General features: G+C 49.5%; 3 protein-coding genes and 1 pseudogene across 3 annotated transcripts; 2 read left to right on the top strand and 2 right to left on the bottom strand.

Annotated features, from left to right (window-relative positions):
- The first annotated feature begins 1803 nt into the window (after nucleotides 1-1803).
- Nucleotides 1804-5564, top strand: LOC120648628 (annotated as a pseudogene).
- On the bottom strand, nucleotides 2944-3595 carry LOC120650964. Its single transcript, XM_039928280.1, has one exon. The coding sequence runs from the start codon at nucleotides 3578-3580 to the stop codon at nucleotides 3110-3112; it is 471 nt and encodes a 156-aa protein (XP_039784214.1). The 5' UTR covers nucleotides 3581-3595; the 3' UTR covers nucleotides 2944-3109.
- Nucleotides 5565-15901: 10337 nt separating the features above from the next.
- On the top strand, nucleotides 15902-17107 carry LOC120650963 (SKP1-like protein 13). Its single transcript, XM_039928279.1, has 2 exons — nucleotides 15902-16417; nucleotides 16579-17107. Exons 1-2 carry the CDS (start codon nucleotides 15941-15943, stop codon nucleotides 16753-16755), a joined length of 654 nt encoding a protein of 217 aa, XP_039784213.1. The 5' UTR covers nucleotides 15902-15940; the 3' UTR covers nucleotides 16756-17107.
- Nucleotides 17108-17279: 172 nt separating this feature from the next.
- Nucleotides 17280-20039, bottom strand: LOC120650962. The gene is made up of 3 exons (XM_039928278.1): nucleotides 19599-20039; nucleotides 18311-18778; nucleotides 17280-18215 (listed from the first exon to the last, which is right to left on the bottom strand). The coding sequence occupies exons 1-3, from the start codon at nucleotides 19848-19850 to the stop codon at nucleotides 17457-17459; spliced, it is 1479 nt and encodes a 492-aa protein (XP_039784212.1). The 5' UTR covers nucleotides 19851-20039; the 3' UTR covers nucleotides 17280-17456.
- Between the last annotated feature and the right edge of the window lie 314 nt (nucleotides 20040-20353).

Raw genomic sequence — 20353 nt, 5'->3', positions numbered from 1 at the left:
CGCGCAGGCGCTGGCCGCGAGGCGCGCAGGCGCTGGCCGCGAGGCCCGCGAGGCCGCGACCCACGACTCCACGAGGCGCGTAGGCGCTGATCCAATCGCTGCAGCCTGGAGGCAGGTCGTCGACTCGTCGCGTCGGAGCCTCGGAGGGGCGGGCCGGCGGCCAGGGACGGCCGGATCCGGATGGGCGAGGCAACGGGGGCCGGGGCGAGGTCGGGGGAGGCGACGGGATCGCGAATCCGCGATTGGATTTGGAGCAGGAGCAGCCGCCGCGCAGGGGAACTGGGGAAGGGAGTGGGAGAGCCAGAGTAGTTTAGGGTTTCATTTTCATCGAGTGAATCGAAGCTGGGCTATGGGCCGGCTTTAGATTTGAGTCTGGGCTCGTTTCGGCTCGCGAGCGGCTCGCGAGCCGGCTCGAGCCAGCTCGATAAAAGACCGAGCCAAAACTTTGGCTTGGCTTGTTTATTTTTTCCTACGAGCCGAGCTGAGCCGAGCCACTACTGAGCCGAGTCGAGCGAGCTACCGAGCCACGAGTTTTTCGTCCAGCCTTAGTCCCGGGAGGCTCACATGCTCCTTCCTTTATTTATTTATGTGACACTTGTGATATGCCCCCTCTTGTTTTGAAAATTTACGAATAATGGTTTTTTTGAATGGTCTCTCTTAATTTTGGTCAGTTGTCTAAATTAGAACCATCGTTGACGTCACCTATAGTACCAAACGTACTACTAATCAGTGACGGTTCTAATTTGACATGTTGCAATTCGAAAGAGTCGATGACAAAAATGTTGTGCAACAATGACTTTATGTTGTATAGCTATCAATCCACGAATGAACGGTAATGTAACAGTTGTTACAAAATTTATTTGCACAACACATGCACACTCCATTGTGGCATTCAAATAAAAGTTTATAATCAATATGTTAAGACCTACAAATCAAACAAATATACTAGAAAGATATATTTATTTAATGGTCTATAAACTTAGTCAAAATTAGAGAATTGTATCTTAGAATAAAGCCAAACCAATTTACAATTTGAAATGGATTAGAGAGTATACAACAATATCACACATAAAAATCATGGTGTTCGTTTTACCAACGATTGCACATGTAGAGAGTGGTAGGGTACTAACATTAGAAATCAGCAAAAAAAAAAAAAACACTAGAGGTACATTATTCTACTGCACGAAATTTATGTGAGAAAGCATGTCACCAATCGGTCAATGAGCACTAGCTGTTATTATAGACCCAGCAGTAAACTTACCGACCAAACTAGCTAGAATTTGTTGACGAATACCCATATTACTAAATCACGTTCTGTCAGTAATCATGTGCCGTAGTTATTACTGAAAATTTATCCAGTAATTAGTTAGTTGTAGCTGCACCAAGGATGTAGAATATTATATGGGACCTTTTATATTTGAAATAGTACACTTTTATCGATATTATTAGTCAAAGTAGCATGGTGAAAACTTTGTCAATGTCATGAATATTTATATTTGTGGAGAAAAACTAGCAATTATGTAGTATTTTCTGAATGAATACAAATGAGAAAATTTTCGGGCTTCATTGGATTTCAGTATTCTTGTTCATGGTTGGGGCAATATAACAGGCCCTCTTTTGACTTCTAGCATCGTCTTCCTAGAATCTCTTGCACCCCAAACTTTCATTCCAGGTGATAAAAAACTGAAATTTATTTCACGAAAGACATCAATTTGCATCAACGCATCAGCGTCCGGGTGAAGCAAAATCCTAGTTCAGTAGACAGAAGCAATGCATGTGAGACCCCTTCGACGAGCATGCTGCCCGGGCCAGGTATCCTTTGCTTTCCTTCATCTATTCTTCCCCGGTGATCTAGGCAGGCGTGCCTTACATCTCACGCCGCAATTTTTTTACTACCCCAATGCGAACCCCCTGCCTCTATATAACCTTGCCGCGGCTCGTCTCTCATTCCGGCGACGGGCCAGCACAGCGAGTGAGCGAGATCGAGCGAGAAGCGGAGGAGATAATAATGGAAGCGGCGCGCCGGCCTCGCGTGTTCGCCGAGATCGACCCGCACAGCGAGTGGTTGCGCGGGCCCGAGTTCGACACGCTCGTCGTCGACGTCACAGGTACGCTGCGAGCTGCTAATCGCTGTCGTCGATTGTCTAGTGCTTTTTTACATGGATGGCGGCATCCATGTCGGTCGTGGTCATCGATTCGATCGATGCAGGGTTCGGCAAGGAACACCTGAAGGTGCAGGTTGTTGGAGCTCAGCCTTGCTCCGCGACGATGGCGAACAGAGCTCCGCCGGGGGGTCGACGGTGAACTCACCCTTCCGGCTATCCCCGGCCAGGAACTTGATGCGCAATCGACGCACTAGTTCACACTCAATCTCACCGAACCGATCGCTGGGCGAATTCACTCACGCACGGGACGAATTTGACTCGGCGGGAGGAAGAAGATGAACAGTAGACACGAGAAGAATTCGCGCTCTAACGCACGGTGCCGCACACCGCTCTCCAATTCGACTCGCAAGCTTCATCACCGGAGTACAACGGGCATATATAGCCCAAAGGACGCACCCACGATCCACCACCTAGCCTAGAACGCCGGCATGGACCGCCAGCCTCGCCACCACGCGGATGACGCGCTCTGACGCGCACACGCCGAGTGCTGGAACTGCTCCCGCCCAATGCGCCCGCTCCAACGGCCGCCATCTTCCTCTGTCCTGATCGCCCGCACGACCCGGTCTTCAACGATCCACATGATCGGCTCCCGATCACGCCGCCGCCCGATCGCCAGACGATCAGCTCCGCCACGGTTCACGCGCACACACACGCTCACCTGCAATCACACGCGCGCCACGGACTGGCTCGTGCACAGCCATCCGTGCACGACGCACGCACACACAGCGCGCACACACACACTGGACACACGCACAACGCCCGCGCGCACAGACCACGCGCTTGGCGCACACACACAACGCCCTGGCGCGCACACACGCCACCAGGCTTGAACACACGCACACTCCGTCGCCATGATCGTGTCAACGGCGATGGGTTTATTCCCACACTCACCCCCTAAACCCAGCGCCCTACGCCGGATCCCAGCGCCACCGACGCCGGACTCTTCAGAAAAGAGCTGCTTCGGTCGACTCGTCGCCGACATCCGCCGTGGCCGCCATGACGACCTCCTTCTTCGGCTTGCGGCAGTCGCGCGCGAAGTGGCCACGGACGCCGCAATTGAAGCATTTGCCAATGCTGGACTTCACCTTGCGCCGCGCCCGCCATTCCTCCTCCGTGAGGAGAAGCCGTTCGCCGCCTTGATCACCGGACGTTGCCTGTGCGCCCGTCAGCTGAGCCCGCCGCCTTGATCGCTCGTCGAACGCCTTGAGCCGCCCGAGCGCCTCCTCGAACGGCATGGACGCCACGTCGCAAAACTGCTCGATGCCGGCCACCGCCGGATACAACCGGTCAGGCACGGTGTCGAGCAGCTTCTTGACTAGCGCTGCGTCATCGAGCGTCGATCCGAGACTCGCGAAGCTCGCCTTCATTCCACTGATCTTGCCGGCGTAGACGTCCAGCGCGTCGCCGTCCGCCATGATCAGGGAGTCAAATTCCTCTCTCAACGTGGCGAGGCGCGCCGTCCGCACACGATCTGCGCCGACGAATCGCGTCTTCAGCGCCTCCCACACCTCCTGCGCCGTGGCCTTGGTCGACACCTGCATCAAGATATCCTCCGGTAACGCTTGCAGGAGATGTGCCCGCGCCGTCTTGCTCTTCCGTGCGTCCACCTCGGCGCCGCTCGACGTAGACACGACCTCCCAGAGGCCCTGCGCGTCGAGGATGGCCTCCATCTTAATCGCCCACGCCGTGTAGCCTGCCGGCGTTAGCACCGGATAGCTCACGGAGCCGGACGTCGCCACCCGCTCGACGATGACCTCGCGCGTCCGCAGCTTCCTCGGTGGAGAACGACCACGCGATCGCTGACGAGGTGGAGTCGCCGAGTGCCGTGGTGAGGACGACATTGCCCCCCGGAACTAACCGGCTCTGATGCCACATGTTGGAGCTCAGCCTTGCTCCGCGATGACGGCGAACAGAGACGAACAGAGCTCCGCCGGGGGTCGACGGTGAACTCACCCTTCCGGCTATCCCCGGCCAGGAACTTGATGCGCAATCGACGCACCAGTTCACACTCAATCTCACCGAACCGATCGCTGGGCGAATTCACTCACGCACGGGACGAATTTGACTCGGCGGGAGGAAGAAGATGAATAGTAGACACGAGAAGAATTTGCGCTCTAACGCACGGTGCCGCACACCGCTCTCCAATTCGACTCGCAAGCTTCATCACCGGAGTACAACGGGCATATATAGCCAAAGGACGCACCCACGATCCACCACCTAGCCTAGAACGCCGGCATGGACCGCCAGCCTCGCCACCACGCGGATGATGCGCTCTGACGCGCACACGCCGCGTGCTGGAACTGCTCCCGCCCAATGCGCCCGCTCCAACGGTCGCCATCTTCCTCTGTCCTGATCGCCCGCACGACCCGGTCTTCAACGATCCACGTGATCGGCTCCCGATCACGCCGCCGCCCGATCGCCAGACGATCAGCTCCGCCACGGTTCACGCGCACACACACGCTCACCTGCAATCACACGCGCGCCACGGACTGGCTCGTGCACAGCCATCCGTGCACGACGCACGCACACACAGCGCGCACACACGCACTGGACACACGCACAACGCCCGCGCGCACAGACCACACGCTTGGCGCACACACACAACGCCCTGGCGCGCACACACGCCACCAGGCTTGAACACACGCACACTCCGTCGCCATGATCGTGTCAACGGCGATGGGTTTATTCCCACACAGGTGGAGCCGTCGGGGAGCCTCAAGGTCAGCGGCGAGCGCGCCGTCGACGGCGGCGGGCGGCAGTGGTGCCGCTTCACCAAGCGGTTCGACCTCCCCGCAGCCTGCGACGCGGCGGGGATCAAGGTCAAGGTCGACAAGGGCATGCTCTACGTCCAGGTGCCGCGCAACGGTAGTGGTGACGGCGCTGGTGGGAGCGGCGAGCAGAACCCGGCGGCGGAGATGCCCGAGGACCCGCTGCAAGGAGAAGCCGAGATCGGCGGCGGCGCGGCGGGAGGAGCAGCACCCGGTGCTGCGGCTCGCCGGGGCCCTCAGCGGGCACCGGCTGGTGGTCCTGAACGTCGTGCTCACTGTCGTTCTCTTCTGGCTCGTCGCCTTCGCCAAGAACCAACCCGGCGGCGGCGGCGGCGGCGAAGCCAAGAACGACTGAGGCGCGGGATCAAGAACAGATGTGTGTTCTGTACAGTGAATCAGTGACAAAATGGAAAGCGAGCAAAGCAATAAAACACATCTGCAAATATCGTGGTGTGGCATCATCAGTATTCAGTACTTACAGTCAGTCAGGCATCACTAAGATGCCACCCAGTACAGCCTGGTCTTTATTTCTTTGCTTTAATATATTATTATTGCAGTAGGGGTGCTCAAACCCCCTCCTGTTTCCATAAAGAAAAAAAAGTACAGCAAGTCAGGAACCAAAAGCAGTGCATGAGATACTGATGTGTGTGCACATTCAGATTGTTAATTGCTGTTTACGAGAGGAATCCATGGTTTTACTTTAGGCTGCAAATGGCTGGGCATTCGGGTAACCCAAAATTTTTGGGTCGGATATTTCAGGTTTTTGAAATTTCGGGTTTTGAGAATTGATATCCGAAATAATAAAAACCCGACATTTCGGGTACCAAAAATTCGGGTTCGGGTTCGGGTAACCCCGAACTACCCAATTTCAAGCGGGAGCGCCGCAGTCTGCAACAAGAGCGGCGGCGGCTTGGTGAAGGCGCCCCGCGGCAGGAGGCGTGGGCGCCGGTAGTGCGACGAGCAGGGGGGCAAGGAGGCGCGGCGGCGCGGAGACCGGCGGGGCGGGGGTGGGGAGCGGCGCCGCCGATTGCTTCGGCCGGTCCAGGGCGAGGGGCATCGCCGCGTCGAGGAGGCTCAACGGTGGGGCTCGCGGCCGCCCTCACCTCGCTGCACCTGCCGGGGTTCGGGAGCCGTCACACCCTGTTGCACGGCGGCACGGGCACCCGCTGCTCGGGGGCGGCGCCCTGGAGCCCTGGACGGTGGCTGGTGCTGCAGATCTAGGGGGGCATGGTGGCCTGGTGGGTTGGTGGCGGCTGTGGGGAGGAGGGGGTTACTCAGGTGCGTGGCATGGGGGTGTTGTCGTGTTGGACTGGTGGTCTGCTTAGCGTTAGGGTTAAGGGGTTTGGTGGGCTGGACTGCAATGAAACATACTTCGCGAATCCTATATATCTTCCGGAAGTTTTTTCTTCCCCACATTCCAGTGTTTGAGATTCGTACAAACATCTACAATCATTGGATCTACACAGTCAAACCTAGCCCCCCGTGCTCCTTCCTCCCGTGAGCCATCGCCGCCACCCCCCTTACCGCGTCGCGCGCCACCGCGCCATGGCCGCCGCCCTCGGCTGCCGCCGCGCCCGACCGACGTCCCCAACCTCCTCCGCGCCATGGCGGCCTTGCGCCGCCATCCCTGGCCTCTGCCGCGTCGTGGCCTCCGCCGCCTTGACCTCCGCGCGCCACCGCCCTGACCTCCACACGCCGCCGTCCCCTGGTCTCCGCCACCGTCGTGCCTAGCGCTGCCGCTGCGTGCCATCCGCTTCGCCGCCAGTTCACCGGATAAGTGGTTCAACATTTTGGATTTATCATTTCAACATTTAACATTTACGATTTCAACATTTCATCTATATAGTTTCAACATTTTCAACCTCAAATGTTGAACATGTTTAATAAAAATGTTGAACATATTAAGAAAAAAGTTGAACATATTTGCAGCAGTTAATTGGGCCAAATGAGCTTTAAAGATAGATAGTTTATCTACCTTCCACAAGATATATAGGAGCCTCCAACATACTTGGGCTAGGCTATTTCGGGTAGTTCGGGTACCGTGGTCCGATACCCGAATTACCCATAATAATTTCGCGTATCGTGGGTTGGAACCCGAATTAGTGTTCGGATTTTTCAGGCTCGGGTTTTTCGAGTACGGGTTTCAGATTTCAGGTATTTTGCCCACCCATAAATCATGCATAGTACGCATCATATCTAAAAGCATGTCTCCTCCTTATTGTATGTTCCCTCTCTTCTATGATCTGGAAACAGGGGAACTGAAATGTGCAAGATCCGAGGCTTTAATCTCTACTTGCAATTGCAAGCTCTTGCGAACTGCGAAGTGATGTCCTCTGTTTTATCTGTGCTAACACACGTCTGAAAAAAGAATTAATAATCTATCAATCTTATATAGAAGAAAAAAAAATAAGATAGAACAACTGGTCGCCAAAGCTTTGATGAAAGAACTCAAATCTTCGTTGCCTCCAGCCTCCTAAAGATTATTGTTACAGTTGCTCTCAAAAAAAAAAGATTATTGTCACAGTTACAGTATGATACACACACCCCACGTCCACACGCTCTGTACTGGAACGGAAACCGGATCGAACCGCCGGCCAGGCCCGCCACACCCGAAACCCGCCCGGACCGGGGTCGAGTCGGGACCGAACCGAACAGAAGGCGCTCTAACCCAGGGTTAAAAAAACCGGCCGGAACCGGTCCGGAAACTGCGGTTTTCCGGACCGGTTCCGGTTTGGGTCGGTTTCAAACCGGACCAAATTTAAAATTCAAATTCAAATTTAGAAAAATTAAAAATTTCCAAAAATTTTCTAAAAATACTTCAAGTTGCGACGAATCTAATGGTGTCAATTTTTTTCAAATATTCGTTCATTTAGTATACTTTGCGAGCATTTAAAGTTAAACAAAAAAGCGTGCATATAAAAGTATACAAATACAATGTAAAACATGTTATATAATGTATTAATGTAAAAGTAGTACAAAAGAGAGTTGGAGGGTTCATTTAGGTTAAAACATGTTATACAAACATTCATCTATTATCTTAATACTATAGTGTTAAAAGAAGCCACCACGTTCGCCGAGATGGTCTAGAAATTCCCACGTTAATCTAAAAAAAAGAAAAATTTGCTTCGTTGGATTTTATGAAGATCTAACGGTCTCAACTACCTCATAGAGTCCATACCAAATACGATCTAGACTTACTCCTCGAAGAGTCCATATCAAATATGACTAAAATGTAGATAATTGGAAATTTAAAAAGAAATAAATCAGTATCTCATATCATAGTAGTATGCGAAGCTTATTTATGGTATGTACTAATTTATATAACTTTATTCTTCTACAAGCGACGTGTGTAATCTACCTTTTCTTAGTGTAAACCATATCGAAGACATGTTAATAGCATTTGTGTAGAGAAGGATATGGACTTCAAGTCTTCAACCACGTATGCTTCTCTTTTACAAGCTAATTTATTTGAACTTATCATCCAGCTATAAAAAAATTTTATAAAAAAAAGTACAAACATAGATGAAGAGATATACTCACCCATAATTACTTGTATGAATGCGTGCTTGACATTACCCTACGTGCACCTTGGAGAGACTGAGCCGATAGATCTTGAGATTAAGAGAAGTTACTATAGGAGATTTGCTGTCAAGAGTCACATCACCTACTCGAAAGAATATCATCACTAATACCTAACATAAATTTAGAAAAATACAAGCATCAATGCTATGTGTTGGGTGATTTGGCTCTCTAGGAATAATGTTGCTTTTAACAAATGTCAACCAAATACTTATTTGCAGGTTTTATTGAGGGAACGCATTGGCTACGCCATTGGGCGCAGTTGCAGCACAGGGAGGAACAAAAGGAGAGTTTGATTCAGACATGTCGTTTGCTGGAGATGTTGGCTCTTCGTTTCTTCGCATCCCATGGATGTCCTTTTAGTTTACGGATTGGCTTTCAATCATAATGTTGTATGCTTTTGTCACAGAACAGTCCAAATAATACCGATCAAGTGCACTAATTAACCTTTTAACTTAAACCTCCGCTACTGCACTTCACCAGTACACCCAGACTGCCTGCTTTAACCAGGATCGATTGCACAGGAACTCTCGCCAAAAGACGAGCACAGGTGATTACAAGCAACCAAGGTTTTCAAACTTAACTTACAACCAGAGTTAAACAAAAGTCTTCAAATTAACTTACAATAAAATTTTACAAGCCAGAGTTACATTTCGAATACAGAGTTTAAACGCAGCGGAAAATACAAACAGGTTTGAAACAAGCTTCAAAATACAGTACGATAAATAACGTCGATGACCAAAAGACGAACTTCACATCTTGCCCACTGATGTGAGGCTCACCTGCCTGCACTTCACGGAGAAGGCGGAACTCACTCGACCTCCCAACCTGGAGGAAGAGGCTGACCACTCCAGGACGCACTGATTTCCTCGAAGTCTTCCGGAATACAACCTGCTCAGAAGGGTTACAACCAAACCCTGAGTATTCTAATACTCAGCAAGGCTTACCCGTCTATGGGTATACTTAGCCCATTATCTAGACATGCACAGCTCTTTGGCTCTGGGTTATTTTGCTGAAAAGCTACTAAAAATGGATCCTTACTTTCAATATTTTAGCTCCAATTGTGTTGATAGCTAGAAACTAGGTTTGCCTAATTCTCTAGAGCACACATGGTTAATCATATTATCTTTTCAAGAACACCACATAAAACCATCTTTTCTCTTTCTGTCCTTTCAATTCTTACTACGATGCGACGCATTGACCAAGGCTCTCATATCCGCGAGTCACGGCGAATCGATCCAATTTAACCTTGCAAGGTGGACCTAACTCACACGACACGTGAAAACCCCGTCGGGCCACACACGTCAACTGTTCCCATAATTACCCCGAAGTCTGAATCAAGCCCGCAAGCACCCGGATGATGAGCCCCGCACGTGCGAACACCCAGTGAACCCGTGGGCTACTTCACCATCCGTCAACCCTACCCAGCACCGCAGGTCGAGACCCAGATTCCGACGCAATTAAGGTAATTAGCTTACCGGTTTCGACTACCTCCTACTTCCGGCATGTGGTTAGTACTGTTCAATCCTCAGTCAAAGGGCCAACAACGGAACGGTCCTCAATCGACACAGGCGGAGACTCAACTTTCCTTTATTCCACAACCATATCCAACTTTCCCTCCGCCCGATCTCCAATTTCCTTCTCATTGCATTATTTCTCAAAACACTGCCTGAAGTAACCACCCTAAATCTCGCGGGTGACAGGAAATCACCCGTCTTCTACCGAGTTTAATTAAGCATAGCGGTGCTAGCGATGACTGCACTAGTAAGGACACTGGGTACACAAGATTATGCATCTATGGTTCCAATCAATTCCTTGAACGTAAATGCACAATACTTTAATATAACATGGAGTAATTAAAATAAGGGATATGCTCCGGGGTTTGCCTTGCAGGTCAGCGGGGTTAGTGGTTTCTCCGGGAGCTTGATTAACGACTTCTCCTGGCTGCGGTTCTCCTGCGAAAGGCTCCTGGGCCGCCCGGCAACGAGCTCGTAGGCGACTTCGGTGTCAGCAGCTACACGAGGAAAATATGCCATGCATGAGACTCAAGAAATGATGCAAAGCACTACTCACAATGAAGGACATGGACCAAACTCCAAAAGCGTCTACAGAGCAACCTTACAACTAGGGTTACGATAGCAAAGGTTTAGAACGGATGTGCAGCTTTTGGTTCTAAGGCCTTTTTAGCCTGAAGTGTTTCCTATCAAGCAAAAGTTACGAACTCGCTTCGAAGGATTAACATAACTCTAGAGCAGCATAGATCAAAACAGGAGCTTGCTTGATTGAGATTACACATGCATGGAATCATTAACTAGCAACAAGAATTTATCGAAATGAAAAGAATCAAGCACTAATAGATCCCCACACAAGCACACAGGCTATGCACCTGAAACTTTTTCAGTGGACTACACATACAAAGAGTAAGCTACAATAAAAGTTTCAGAATTTTTAGACAAACAGAACAACTGATACAAAATGATCTAGCTTAAACACACACCGGATTTTTAGCAGGGCAAAAGTGACATTTCGCCTGCACAAGTATTTTTCTTCTGAAGATATTGATCTAAGAAAACTAACAAAATTTGGTTTGTATTTTTAGCATTTTTATGCATTTTTCTACGATTTTTGGAAGATTTCTGCAGAAATCAACAAAAATAAATAAAACCACACCTACTCTCCTGACTCGTGGGCCCCACTTGACAGGGATAGAGAGGGGGGGCGCTCCTCTGTTTTTGCCCCGGCCGCGCACCAGGGCCGTGGCCGCGGCGGTGGCGGCGCTGCCGCCCGCCCACGGCTCGCCGGCGGTGGGGGCTGGCCCGGCCGCAGCCAGGGCACCCGGCGGGGCTAGCGCAGGGCGGAGCAGGGGGGGCGGCCGCGGGGTGGCGCATGGCGGGGCTTGCGGCGGCGCAGCATTCCGGCCCGGCCATGGCCGGCCGGCGGCGGAGGCGGTGCGCGTCGCGGCCAGGGGACCCAGGCGGAGCTAGGGCGCGCGGCGGTGGCGAGCAAGCTCGCGCAAAGGCGGCACGCGGCGTGCGGCGGCAGCGCACGGAGCGCCCGCGGCGGCGCGGCGTCAAACCGGCGGCGGCATGGCCGGAACCGAAGGGGGAAAAGCTCGGAGAGCTTGAGTGGGTCGCAAGGAAGCTCACCGACGACTCAATTTGGACGGAGGACGGCCGGAGAGGGAAGCTCGACGAGCGCGGCGGAGCTCCGTGAGCGGCAATGCCGGCCGACGATGGCGGGGGTGCCGATTCGGGTGGTGTACTGCACGGCCAAGCTCAGGGAGGGGCGGAACACGTGGGAAGCGAGGCGAGGGAGGTCGGGGTGCACCGAATCGAGGTGAGGCAGCGAGAGGTGGCCGGCGCGGACGTCGGCGCGGCGATCGGCAGCTAGGGTTGCTTGGCTCCGCTGTGCACTCCGTGCACGGGCGAGGAAAGGGGAACGGGGAGGCGAAAGAGAACTTGGCGTCCCACTCGGCAACGTGTGCGCTTAAGCGGCGATGGTGGTCGTCGGCACGACGCGTGGCGACGACGACGTCGAGGCCGGCGGTGCTCTGACAAGCAGGGGAGGCAAAGTGACCAAATCAAAGTTTTTGAGCCGATTTTGACCGTCCAAAACTCGAAATTTGATATAAGAACTTGAAATTTGGCCAAAATAAAAGTTGTAGAGGACGAGAAAATCTACAACTTTGCTTTTGGGTGAAAGTTGAATTGAAGCTCGGATCATTGAGAAAAACTGGGTCGAACTTGGCTAAACGATATTTACCGTGAGAACTCGATTAATGCTAACGATGAGCTTAAGTCCATAATTAGCGGGTTAACCCATGATTAACACCTTGATTAACACTGGGGTGTTACAGCTTTAAACTTATTGTGAGAACGTGGTGCGGTTGCTACTGCGTGCGATAAGGTTGGTCTGATCCCCACTCCATGAAGAGGATGAAGCCTGATATTCTTTTCCATTATCTAAAAAAGCATCCATGCTGAGTCAAAAACTTGAACCAAGTGGACAAGTTCACCCAACAAACCTGACAAACTAGCTAAGTTCATAAAAAGAGTAGCATCATGTATCTTCCTTTTTTTATCCTTATTATATCACTGGCCACCTTCAATGCTTTCCCGTTTGCAAGCACAAGAGGAACGACGTGACATGATATTATTGGAAGTAGCTAACAGGTTTGTAGATTAAAGATGACAAAGTCCCAATGTAACTATGGTCAACGCGAAGCCTCAGTGTTAAAAGAAGTCACTATGTTCGCCAAGAGGGTATAAATATTCTTAATTAATCTCTAAAAAGAGAAATGTTAGATTTTATGAAGATCTAATAGTCTAAACTAACTCATAGAATCCGTATCAAATACAATTAATAATTAAGAGCCCTTGCTTAATACAATTAGTAACTAGCTAAATTTGGTATTCCAAAAAAAATTAGGACTTGATCAAAGAGTACACAATGAATACAATTAGAATAACTAAATTAAAAATGAAAAAGAAAAATTAGCCCATGATAAAACAATACATATTGAATATGATTATATAACGGTCTAGACTAACTAAAGAGTCTATATCAAATACAGTTAATAACTAGCATAGTGCTCATGCGTTGCTACAGGTAATATAATAGGCCTATGTAATACCATCAGCTTTGTTCATATACAGGCCACGTCGTGATTGAACCAGACATTGATTGTCTGTGTTCTGATTTGGGTTCCAATTGATTTGTCCGGGTTCCGATACAATTCCAATTGACGGATAAAGAAAACATTGCTTGCTTTAGAAATAGTAAATAATAACAAATTTTAGAATTAAAAATGAAGAAAAATAGGATATGACCAAAAAGTCCATACCGAGTATAATTAGTAAATAGATAAATTTGGAATTATAGAAATAGGGAAACTCAAGAGTCAATATCAAATACAATTAATAAATAACTTATTTCGGAATTAAAAGATTAAGAAAAGTAGGATATGGCCAAGGAGTCCACGCCATGTACGATTAGCAAATAGATAAATTTGAAATGGGCTATTGATTTGTGTTTAAAATTGCATTGAAAAATTAAAGATTAGAAAACAATTAATTGTTGCAAAGTATAATTAGGTGACAAGTAGACACTAGATGTGTCCCGTCGCAACCTCATTAGATAGTGAAAAGAAATTGTTGAAGATGAGGATTGAATGTATTATGCTACTTTTAAAACAACAAACAAACTCATAACTTATATTATAGAAGATGCAGTCTTACATAGAGGCACCCCAAAGAGGAGCCAATTACAAACCAGGTGAAGTGGCCAGACAGACACGAACACCTCCACGTATCACAAAAGCGCTAACTCGGGTGAATCCACACGCAAGCTACAAAACACTGTCAACACTGGCTTGAAGCTCGCCAGTGAAGGCTACCAGAGGCGCAGTGGCATCCAAAGAGGCCCATAATGATGCTTGGAGCCAGTGCGGGAAAGCCTGCCAGGAGGTTTGAAGAGGAAGAAAATCCCGTTGATGAAGACCAATGCCTCCGAGCTCCGACCCAAGGATGGAGGTGAAAACAGCGCCAATGAGTAAGCAGAGTCCTCAAATCCTAGAGAAGGCTTGCAACACAACATAAGGTAGAGATCCACGGGGACCAGGAGAGAAAAAGGCTAGCTACATTAATAAAAAAAGACCACGGAGAAGAGTTGAAGCAAACCGGAATCACAACAACAATTTGCAAGCAAAGACGGAATAAAATCATTCCGACCAAGAACATAAGCAAATCCGCAGCATGACCAAGAAGATCTACGGTGACCAACTAAAATAAAAACTAAAACAAGCAGATTCAGGTAGAAATCTTGAAGCAAGAGAAAGGAGGGAGAAAAGAGGAAGGAGGAGGAATTGGTGGAGCCGAACCATGGGACTGAGAAAATAGAGGAACGGACAGGAGATTTGGTTGGGCGGAGCAAAAGGAAGAAAAAGAAGAGGGAGGGAAGAACCATTATTCGGATTCGCTCTCCAGCCACCACAATGGAGAAGACGACGAGAAAACCGGCAGCGGCGGCAATGGCCACAACAGTAGGGGAGTGGTGGCGCGATTGCCAAGCGCCCTTCCAAACACAACAGGCCATAGATAATATACTAATATACACTAAGAGAAGGGGACTGGCCCACCTCCCTCTCACCACTGGCGAGACACCGGAGGAGGAGAGGAAGGGGCCGAAAGCGATGGGATCTCGGTGAGCTACAATAGAAAGGGATGAAAGAGAATAAGGATGGGAGAAGCTTCACGCACGAGAGTTGTGAGCCTGCACTATACTATTTAGGTAGGCATTACGTTAGACATTACTTGAAACAAATGGTGGTTTTGTAATCAGAAAAATTTGGAATCCTACAACATTTTTTTATGAGAATGCTTATAAATACTTCATCTATATGAACTACTCTCTCCGTCCAAAATTATTATTTTTCTATGAATCTAGATATAATATTTAGATGCATAACGAAAACTATGCACATAGAAAAAGCCAAAATGACTGATATTTTGGAACGTAGGGAATAATCAATTGATCTATGGGAAAATATTTAGGTTTATTTAGGTTGATTAGATCTTGAATTAGAAAGACTATAAATAGTTGACAAAAATAGATGTGCCGATCGAATCATTGAGTACAAAAAATATACAAATAAGTTTTAAATATTAAGAGGGTTTAGGGAAATTATCACTTCAGTTGAAAAAATAAAATAAATAAATACCACTAAATTTTATGCTGATTTAATTAATGACTTTGATTATTCTGTGAGATTACCCTAGCCTTGAATTACCTTGATGTAATTTTGATGGTCCAATTAGAATTTACTTGGTCTCCAAACAACAAAAGTAAATTTATTTTTCAAATTAAAAAAATATTAAATGTTAGTAGAAAAGCTAGATTCCCGCGCTATTTGCCCGGGCCACCTTGCTAGTTTAGTATACTTTGCGGACTAACCAGTCAAACCGGACTGGTAAACCGGTCTAACCAGTTGGCTAACCGGTGGAAACCAGTTGAACTACCATTTTTTATTTGAAATTTGAATTTGACCGATTTTTTTAACCGATCAAACCGATTCGGTTTACTGAAACCGAGGGCGGCAGTTTCGTCGGACCGGTCGGTAAAAAAAATCCTGCTCGAACCACCCCGCCCTTGACCGGTTTTTTTTAACCGATCAAACCAATTCGGTTTACTGGAACCAAGGTTTCGTCGGACCGGTCGGTAAAAAAAATCTTGCTCGAACCACCCCGCCCTTGACCGTTTTTTTTAACCAATCAAACCAATTCGGTTTACCGGAACCGAGGGCGGCAGTTTCGTCGGACCGGTCGGTAAAAAAAAACCTGCTCGAACCACCCCGCCCATAAAACCCCAACCGGTTCGTCTGGCTTTGTCCCACTAGTTCACCGCGACGGAACACGAAACCCCCAAATCCCCATGGCTCCCCCAGCCACCGCCGCCGACAGGCGCGAGGGCAAGCGCCCCACGGAAGAGCACCCAGCCGCCGCCGCCGCTGTGGGAGGCGCCGAGGCCGGCGACGGCGACGACCTCGTCCTGGTGGCGGACTGCGGCGCGGAGGTGCGCCTCTCGCGCTCCGCGGCGCGGATGTCGACGACGATCGTCCACATGATGGACGACTGCGCGGAGGGCCGCGTCCCCGTCGCGGGCGTCCACGCCGGCGTCCTCCGCCTGATGGCGGCGTACTGCGAGCGCCACGCGCCGCACTACGACCCGGCGGCCTCCGCGGCCAGGCTCCGCGACCCGTTCCCGCCGTTCCCCATCGAGTTCGCGCCCGCCGCCCACCCCATCAGGCCCGTCACCGACCCCGGGCCCGACCCGCACGGCCTCGAGGCCTGGGACTACAAGTTCATCGCCGACCTCCCCGACAACTCCGCCCTCTTCGCCGTCATCCTCGTCAGTAACCGCACCGATCGATGCTTTTTTTTTAATCTGAATCTCGTGCAATTTACAATTTATCTGAATCTCGTACAATTTACAATTTACCTGAATCTCGTGCAATTTACAATTTATCTGAATCTCGTGCAATTTACTTGGCGTGCGGATTTGCGCTGCAGGCTGCCAACTACCTGGCCATCGAGGACCTGGTCGACCTGGGCTGCACGGCCGTGGCCGACAAGATGAGAGGCAAGACGCCCGAGCAGATCCGCGTCGCCTTCGACATCGAGAACGACTACACGCCCGAGCAGGAGGCCGAGGTCAGGAGGGAGAACGCCTGGGCATTCGAGGATTGAACTGCGCCCCTCCTGCTGCTTACCTTGGTGCCAATGTTCTGGGTGGTTGCCAGAAGCAGGTTTTGGTGTGAATTGTGGATCGGCGGTTGGTTCTTTTGACTGCTTCTTATCAGCGGAGACTGGCATGCTTGTTGCTCGTTGTCCGCACTTGAAGGTGTTACTAGTAATTGCAAGTCCTGTTCAGTTAAATTATTTATTTGGTGGTAGTTTGCTGGCTGCTTCTTGCACATTGTCGTCAGTTGAATGTTCCATACTATGTAGGTCTCGGCTGACAGTTTAGGGGATCTGTTTACATGAAAAAACTGTATAGAATCATGTGAGCCTGTGACAATGACTGGGTAGAGTTTCTGAACGAACATGACTGGGTAGAGTTGCTGGCGGCCATTCAGCCGCTGCTCTAGGGTCCTATCCTAGAGCAAGTACAGTATCACGCAATATATAGAAAATTAGTGAAAGCTGTAGAAAGCATCATGATTTCTTTGCCACGTAGTAGAACAAGTAGAATCATCCTTGGACAAAAATCATGCAAAAGAAATGCAGTTACACGAGCCAACTGCATCCGATCTCTAAATTTCAATATAATTTAAGGCTATCAGTCAAAATGGTTATTAGCTGCAAACATGTTTCAGCAATTAACAAGTGATAAAACGGAGCAGAAGACAACTCTCACACCCAGAAACAACAATGCTCCGAGATGAAGATCACATGAACCATGATGACCGCAAAAGCAGCGCCGGTGCCATCTTCTCACCCATTTTGGCATACACAAGCCCTGGCTGCAGTCTCGCGCCCTTGCCAAGGTTGAAGTTGAGGTACCCTTCCAGGTCTAGGTGCTGCAGGTGATGTTTTTTCCCTTCAGCCGTGCCACCCACCCTCACACCCCAGCCAAGTTCATTTTCCGGGATGTCGGACAACGAGAAGCCCCAGCGCACCGGTCCATGGTTGGACCTCTCCATCTGAAACCAGGCTTCTGTCTTGAGAGTTTCATAGAGTTCGCAGTCCACCATTAGCGCGATCGACTGCGCTAAGTGCGGTGCGGGAGAGACACCGTGCACCGCCACCGTTGATTCCACGGTGTGTAAATTTGCACCAGCATGATGGTGGAGCTTCACACTCAATTCCGCCTGTTCTTCTGTATCTGCTTTGGTGGGGTTTTCTGCTTTCAGGCTGCCTAGTGGAATAGCAAGGATTCCGAGATTGTTGAACCGGGGCGACAACGAGCGAACCTGCCAAAGCCCTGACAGATTGAGCTTGACATCGTTGGCTGGTTTGTAGGACACTTGCCCGAATGTTGTCATGCAGTTAGTCCCTCCACCCCCACTGTCTAGTCCTCCTGAACCGAAGATTAGCTCGGCAAAGGATGCGGTATATTTGGATCCTTCGATTCTCAAACCAGCAGCACAGTTGTGATGTTCTAAAAATGATGGTGGACCGTCAAAAGAGGCTTGGGTCTGCAGATTCTGAAAATGATAACATGATTTTGTCAGTTAAGTTACACGGTCACTGTTTGTCCAATGAAACCAATGCTTCCAGCAGAAAGTCAGGGACTCGTTACCTGAATCATGCTTGAACTATGCAAGAAGTTGTTGCATTGGGCTCCAAATGGGACTAGGATCATTGACAGCCATTTGTTGATCCAGGCGTTGTACTGCAGTCTAGACAGCTCTACAGGCCTCCCGATTTCCTCCCCAAGATGAGCACCTGCTCCGAGCCTGGTTGAGAGCTCTGCAGCAATGGTGTCTTTGCCCCTGGTCTTCGACTCGAAGATGAACCTAGAGCTGAGGCCCGTCTTTTTCCCCGCCTTGTCGAGGGTTGCTTTTGCTTGTTCGAATTCATTACCATCGACAAGAAATAGTGCCCCAACCGCATCAAGTGCTATTTTCACCTGAATAGGGAGATGCAGGAACTCGAACCCCTTGCCACTTTTATATAAGGAAAGGATGTGTTCTATCTGATCGTGTTTCTCCTTGAACTTCATGACATCAGAAAATGTTTCACGCTGCAAGCGCTTCATGATATCAGCCTGCGGTCATGAATATTTGTGAGCCAATTCTGAACTAATTGTGCAGATCACAGAGGAAGGTATAATCAATCCAACAAACTGATGATGTTTTTTGAGTGTTAGATATATTCAATAAAAAAATCATTTTTCCATTATTTTAAAAGCAATCACTTATATATGGTTCCAATTCTCTTAACAGATGTATTGCAATATATTGTTCATCTGATTTAAAGCCAAATATACATAGGGTAAGCTCTAAAATTATATGCGCTCTTCAACCATCAAGAGAAAATTGCAAACAAACCAATGTTCAAAGCTAGATATAACTTCAGAATTTGATTGTGTCAGTATGGAGAGTGAAAACTTGATGACTATGTAGACTGTAGAGCCAGACATGTAACATGCAGTTGCCAGTTTGTCATTTCAATCTTAAGCAATAGTTTCTTAAAATGGTACAAACTCGCCTGTTGCTATGGAAATTTTGTAACACAAACCGTTGCGGCTTTACCAAAGGCAAAATTTTTAAATTGCAATAATGAACAGAGGAGGAGCCATTTTGCTTATGCAGTGCGAAATCACACAGAAACAGTAACACTAACTATGAATAGGTGGAGAAATATGAACCATGCCAAATTGTCAGTGCAGATGTCAAGTTCAGCTCCTGATCACGAAAAAAAACATGCGTGTCACAACGGCAGACATTCGAAGCATTTAGTCGGCAGCATGAAGTCACGAACATCAGTGGAGCTTGAACATCAATGCAAATCACTAAACACCCGGACTCGGTTTCACGGATCATGAAATTCCCAAGAAAGAGCGCAGCGGGGGAGCATGAGCATACAGGGCTGTGATGCTGCTGGTGCTGCGGCTGCTGGTGGTGGAGGTGCTGCTGCAGATTAGGGCGCGTGTGGGCGGAGTTGCCCCGGAACACGGCGCGGATGAGCGCCTCCCCGGACCTGAGCAGGCGGCGGACGCCGTCGGCGACGGTGGTGCTCGGCCGGGGCCCGCCCTCCGGCGGCGGCGGCGGCGGAGGAGGCGCGGGCTCCGGCGGCGGCTGCGGCGACGCCGGGTTGGATGGCGAGGATGAGGCCATGAAGTACTCTGGTGGGGAGTGCCGCTGGAAGACAAGCGAGAACACAAAAGCTGCTGCTAATTCCGGGGAGAAGCTGGCCGGCGCGGCGGCAGCGCAGGTGGTGTGGCTCCCGCCTTTTCTTTCTTTCCTTGACGGGGGTCGGGGGCGGTTATTCCCGCATGCCTCCCTTTCCCTTTCGGCGTCTTTGGCTTTGGCCTTTCGCTTTTGCTTTCTCTGTTTGTTTCTGGTTTGCTCCTTCTCACATGCTCTCTACTGTGTGTTCCCTGTCGGCATTTCATTTCGGCTTGAGGTAGTAGACGACGAGACGGAGGGAATGCGGGTTCTTTTCTTCAGGAGCTGTGCTGTGGGGATACCGTGCCTTTTTTTTTTCTTTTTCTTTTTTGAAATACCGTGCTTCCGATATATGCCGACATGCTAATCTGAATTTCACATGCACACTCGCCTCGATACATTTAATGGAAAGAAACGATATCGATCTCTTGTTAATAATAATTAACAAATAG

Source organism: Panicum virgatum, chromosome 9K (assembly GCF_016808335.1).
Source record: "Panicum virgatum strain AP13 chromosome 9K, P.virgatum_v5, whole genome shotgun sequence".
In the NCBI taxonomy this organism is placed as follows: domain Eukaryota; kingdom Viridiplantae; phylum Streptophyta; class Magnoliopsida; order Poales; family Poaceae; genus Panicum; species Panicum virgatum.
Note: the sequence above shows the minus strand (reverse complement) of the source record. Positions and strands in the feature narration are given on the sequence as shown.